Consider the following 6,260-nt stretch of genomic DNA (forward strand, 5'->3'; position numbering starts at 1 on the left):
TAGTTTAAGTGACAAATAAGAGTGAAAAGTCACTTTTTTGAGCTTTGTCAAATTATCCCCGAGTAAGTAATTTTCCTATTCTATTCTTAGGAGATGATATTCTATTACCTAAAACTTGAAGGACCCATAAAGTTTTTGGTGATGCCTCATTTAGGTAAAAAATTAGATGCCCAGGACACTGCATTTCTAACTATTCCAACTGGGTTGCTGTACATCGAATTAGATGCTTCTCCTTAGAGGCTTAGAAAAAGGTAATATATAAAGAAAAACAGCATACATCTAGATATCACCAGGCTAGAATATTTTATTGTCCTATAAAAATTTTGGTAAATAGCTCAAGAGGTTTATTTTTCAGGAATGATCATACAATAAAGCCACATAAGGTAAGAACCAAAATAGGAAACTATATTTTCCTCCTTTTATTCACAATCAACTAACAAAACAAACCAAATGACATAGTTACAATTTTGTTTATCTCATAACTATAAATTTAAATTATCAAATAGAATAGGGGAAGTTTTTCACAGATAATTCATATGAAAACTATCCAGAAAACACACATCGTGTACCTTCCTCAGTTACTACACTGTATAAGTTTCAAGGAAAATCCATAGGCATCCATTTATCTATGTAATCTGGCCACTTTAATTCTACAAATGGCCTTATCGATATTTAATTTCATAGCTAATACAGTCAGTATCAGTACTCACATTTATAGATCTGGATAAGTATATAATTCTTAGTATATCTTGCTAGGCTATACTGACCTGATCATACAGAAACCATCCAATATGCCTCAGATTATGTTAGGACTCCCTAAAATTTTCCTCAGGGCTGCCTTTATTTCCTTATTTCGGAGGCTGTAGATGAGGGGGTTAAAGAGTGGGGTCACCATAGCATAGAACAACGTTGCAACTTTCTGCATCCCAGCAGAATGTCCCAGTCCTGGGCTCACGTACATGACCATCAGAGAGCCATAGAACAGTGATACCACAGCCAAGTGAGACCCGCAGGTGGAGAAGGCTTTATGTCTTCCAGAGGCTGAAGGCATACGCAGCACAGCTGTCAGGACCAGAGTATAGGACCCAAGAATTAAAAAAAAGTTACCAAAGATAACTAATGAGCTTAAAGTGTAGCACAACAGTTGAGTTCGTGGGGCAGCATCACATGCCAAGGCAAAGAGTGGCCCTGGATCACACACAACATGGTCAATGACATTTGGTCCACAGAAAGGCATTTGAGAGATGAGAGCAATGGGAATTAAGAACCACAGAAACCCACAAACCCAGCAGATAATGACCAGTTTGGTACAGTAATTCCCAGTCATGATATTAGGGTAGTGCAAGGGATGGCAGATAGCTAGATATCGATCAAAGGCCATGACAGTCAAAAGCAAGCATTCAGATGTACCCAAAGAGAAAAAGAAATAGAATTGGAGGAAACACCCAGCGAAAGAGATGGTTTTTTTCTCCGACAGGAAGTTGACCAACATCTTGGGGACTGTAGAAGAGACATACCAGATCTCTAGAAAGGAGAAATTCCCCAGGAACATGTACATGGGAGTGTGGAGTCGCTTGTCACACAACAGTGCACAAACAATGGCCCCGTTCCCTGTTATGGTGAACACATAGGTTGTAGTGAAGAGAGAGAAGAGGAAGACCTGAATCCTCCACTCACAAGAGAAACCTTGGAGTATAAATTCTCTTACAGAAGCAAAATTGGAATCTGGCTTGGAGATATTCATTAGGTCAGTAACCTGGAGGGTCAAGAGACATTAGTAGTTTAAAATGTGTTTCTATTTTTTTTATTAATAAAGATCAAATTAGACCCTGATCATTTTTAAAAGAATCATCAGGAAGATATCATACTTTAATTTTTTTCTTGGTTGTATACACTGACTTTTAAGAATACCAGTTTTCTACACGAAAATAAATGTTTGCCTGTTCTAATTTTCTCCCGGACTATGTGACCGTAGTTGAACTAGATAAAGTTAAACTCATCTTTTAAGTGTGTTATTTTGGGTCAGGGTGATCTATATAGTTTCTGGTAAGCATGTAACACAAAATTGGCACATTTGGTAAGCTCATTAGTTTCTTATCCCAAACCCTACTTATAGTGCAATAGACTCAGAAAAGAATATTTTAATTTGAATATTTATAGTTCAGTTAAATATATTACTTAACATTATTTAAATATATACAAATGGACATATTTTAGAGTAAGTTAGTAGTAATCATTTTAATTTGTTAGTTCTGAATTTCTATGGTTACTGTTAGCTTGAGCACAAGAAAACTGCAATTTTATAAAATTACTTACCAATGCTGATTTTTAATATTGTAATGTTGCAATGTCTTCTGTAGAAAAAGAAGCTGTAAACTTTTACCTGATCTTCTTTCACTTTGGTTTCATAGGCTGATATTGTCACTATATTGACACAGCAATATTACATTTATTTGGTCAATATGTGCAGATGTTTGCAAAATAAGATCTAAGCATGGAAGTTTTTTTCTTTTTAGAAGTGTTTTCTTTTCCCCCATAAACTGTTGGGTTGATTTTTCTTATATGCTTATGTAAAATTAAAAATTTCTACTAAATTAAAGAAGTCAAATATTTTCTTTTGTCATAGATAAATTTCCTTCATCCCACATTTTATGAAAAAGACATCAGAATTTGTTACATGAAAAAAAATTAAAAAATATATACAGGGGTATGAACCTTGAAAGTCATGAGGACTTATATTTTAGGCACAAACACAAAATTTTCAAAAGTTTTCCTTCCAGCCTGGTGTGCACACTGGTGCTGTGGGAAGTCTTTTACTATGATCAAGAAGAATATGCTATTCTCATAGGTATCTCTTTTTAAAACACTCTGGACCAGAAGCACTAATAAATCAATTTCAAGAAATTATGGAATGAGAGGGGAATGACTGAGAGGTGTCACAACCTTTAGCAAGACACCCAAAATGAAGTCATCGCAGTTTTGACATGACCTAAATCTCTAAATGACTTCTTTTATAATCACTGTCTGGCCTTAGCTAGATAATGACTTCTACTGCTGCACAAAAAGTAAGTGTGCTTTCTTTCTCTCACATTCTCTTGGGATTTGGCCTCTATAGCATTAGGGAAGAACTTCTCTTCCAAGTCAGTGGGTCTTTAAAAAGCTAATGATTCTCTGAGGAACCAGTAAAGATGGGACAACTTCTTTAAGGCACCATTTCTTACAAAAACTTGACCATTTGGAATATGGATTCTAGAAACTTCCAAAAGACATAGTTTGAGGAAAAATGAGACACACAATACATCCCCAAATGTTCTGACATGAAGTTGAAGAACTTTTCAAAATCCCTATTGCTCCATGTATCGAAGGATACAAAACTCAATGAGGAAATTGTTATTATCATTTTTTGTACCAGGGGTTGAATTCACAGCCCCCCTTTTAATATACTTTATTTATTTTATATTTTATTTAGAGACAGGGTCTTGCTAAATTGCTTGGGCTCTTGCTAAATTGCTGACTTTGAACTTGCAATCCTCCTGCTTTGGCCCCTGGGATTACAGGCATGAACCACATGCTTGCCAGGAAAATGTTGAGGTACAAACATTGTAGGGTATTGAATACAAATTTACAGGATTTAGAAGAAGCATTTAGAAAGATAGTATGACAATTCTTTAGATATGAAAGGTAAAGAAGTATTAGCATTTAAGTTAAGTGAATGGCTTCCCAGTTAGCATGAGTAAAGTATTTACCTTGTTTTTTATGTAACAACTCTTTTATTTTTATTGCTGTGATTGTTTCTGACCAGTGCTGTTACAAATTCAATTTCTTCTTCTCTCTCTATACAGACATGTCCTGTGTAACATATTCTGTTTTTCTTACTTTAAAAACCAACTCAGGAATAGATTCCCTTATGACCTCTCCCCCCATTTTTCCTTGATAATCCTCACTACTCAAATTATTTATTTTTGTGGTTTGTCTTTCATTCTGGGATAGGGATGCCTTTGTACTAGCCAATGACAATGAGGACGAGGAAGTTTAATTCGAATGGAGTGCTGTGGGGAGGGAAGGGTGATAGGTGGTGCACAGAGGAACTTTGGGACTGTGAAATGATTCTGTGTCATGCTGTAGTGGTGGACACATGCTGCCATGCATTTATCAAAACCCATTCAAAGTACAACCCAGAATGAACCCTAATGTAAACCACGAACTCTTTTTGTTGGTGGTGGTACATTATGGCATATTCATACGTGCAAAAAGTATTTAGTTTTCTTGATTAGTGTCCCTTCCATTTCTACCTTATGTAATTTGGGGTCTACACAGTATGACTAAAACACCAGGTGGTAATGAATGCTCAGACCAAGTAGTATAAAATACCGAGGACATCAGTAATGCGTGCCCTAAGCATGCTTATTTCTGTACTAGTCTGACAAAAATGAAAAAAAAAAAATGTCCTCACATTGAGAGGCTGAGAAGGAAAAGATTATTTAGATCTTTATTACATCTTACTCATTCTACCTCAGTCCCTAGTAACACCTAAAATGTAGCTTCGATCTTATTTATTTGCCTGCTCAAAAGCCATCAAAGAACCTGGGCCCAGTGGAGCAAGCCTGCCAACTCAGTGACTTAGGAGGCTGAGATAGGAGGATCACAAGTTCAAGGCCAGCCTGGGCAACTTAGTGAGATCCTGTCTCTAAATAAGAATAAAAAGAGATGGGGATATAGCTAAATGGTAAAGTGCCCCTGGGTTCAATCCTCAGTACTTAAAATAATACAATAAAATGGAATGAAAAAATAAAAACAGTGGTTTCATTATTCAGAAATAGAATCCAGATTCCTTAATTCTTCATAAATTAATTTATTACTTCAAATTTTTTTACCCTTCTTGCGAGGTGCTATCTCATTTCAGTTCTGGTTTGTATTTCCCTGATAATTAATGATGTCCAGCTTTTCATATACTAGATGGCCATTTGTACAATTTCTTTTGAGAAATGCACATTCAGATTCTTTGCCCACTTTTTAAAAATCAGGTCAGAGGATTTTTTTTTTCCTATTGACTCATGTGAATTCTCACAGCCCTCCAGATTGTTACCTTTTCCTTCTGTTTGTTTTCTTGCTATACAGAAGCTTCTTAGTTTCATGTGGTCCCACTTGAAATGAAACAGGAGTGAGCTTCCTGTGATGGGTCCTGGAATGGTGAGGAAGCCAAGTGCCTCCTTCCAACTCACTCCCCACAGTAGAACCCGCTGGTCCAGGGGAATTATCCATATGTGATGCTGTGTTGACTTGGGGGAGGGCTATGTGTTCAGAGAAACTTCCTCCCCCTGCCACACCCCCAGCATGTCTTTCCTCAACTCTGCACAGAAAAGGGAGTGTTGGCTTCACTTCCAAGTTCTGGGATATTCACAGGGGCATTCTTGACTGTGAATATTTGCTAGTTGAGTTTTTGAGAAGAGAGTAGAGCCAAAGAACTTCTATTCTGCCTTCATGTTGCTGTCAAGCCCATCTTTAGCTTTTATAGAAAACTTGGAATGGAACCACCATTTGACCCAGCTATCCCACTCCTTGGCCTATACCCAAAGGACTTAATCAGCATACTATAGTGATGCAGCCACATCAATGTCCATAGCCACTCGATTCACAATAGCTAGATTGTGGAACCAACCTAGATGCCTTTCAATTGATGAATGGATAAAGAAACTGTGGTATATATACACAATGGAATATTACTCAGCCATAAAGAAGAATAAAATTATGGCATTTGCAGGCAAATGGATGAAGTTGGAGAATATCGTGCTAAGTGAGATAAGCCAATCCCAAAACACCAAAGGTCGAATGATCTCTCTGATAAGCGGATGATGATACATAATGGGCGATGGGAGGGAGGCAAGAATAGAGGAAGGATGGATTGTATAGAGGAAAAGGAGGGGTGGGAGGGGTGGGAGGAAGGGAAAAATAACAGATTGAGACAAACATCAGTACACGCATGATTACACAGATGGTATGACTCTACTTCATGTACAACCAGAGAAATAAGTTTTACTGCATTTGTTTACAATGAATCAAAATAAGTAAATTTTAAAAAATTATAAAAATAAAGAAACAAAAAAAAAGTGATTCACTCACCACCACTATAGTTTTAGAATATTAGGATTTTGATGATATATTTACCTTTGCAGTTAGTTTTATAAACTTGTATGTTTTCATGTTTTTAATTAGGGTTATTTGAAATTGAAAAATGTCTTTTAGCATTTCTTAAAATGGCA

The 6,260-nt window shown here is 36.5% G+C and overlaps 1 protein-coding gene across 1 annotated transcript; it reads right to left on the reverse strand.

Moving 5' to 3' along the window:
• Positions 1–796: 796 nt before the first annotated feature.
• Positions 797–1,762, reverse strand: LOC124977276 (olfactory receptor 11H12). The gene has a single exon (XM_047540717.1). It carries the CDS (start codon positions 1,742–1,744, stop codon positions 797–799), a length of 948 nt encoding a protein of 315 aa, XP_047396673.1. The 5' UTR covers positions 1,745–1,762.
• Between the last annotated feature and the right edge of the window lie 4,498 nt (positions 1,763–6,260).

This window comes from Sciurus carolinensis, chromosome 2 (assembly GCF_902686445.1).
Source record: "Sciurus carolinensis chromosome 2, mSciCar1.2, whole genome shotgun sequence".
Taxonomy (NCBI): Eukaryota; Metazoa; Chordata; class Mammalia; order Rodentia; family Sciuridae; genus Sciurus; species Sciurus carolinensis.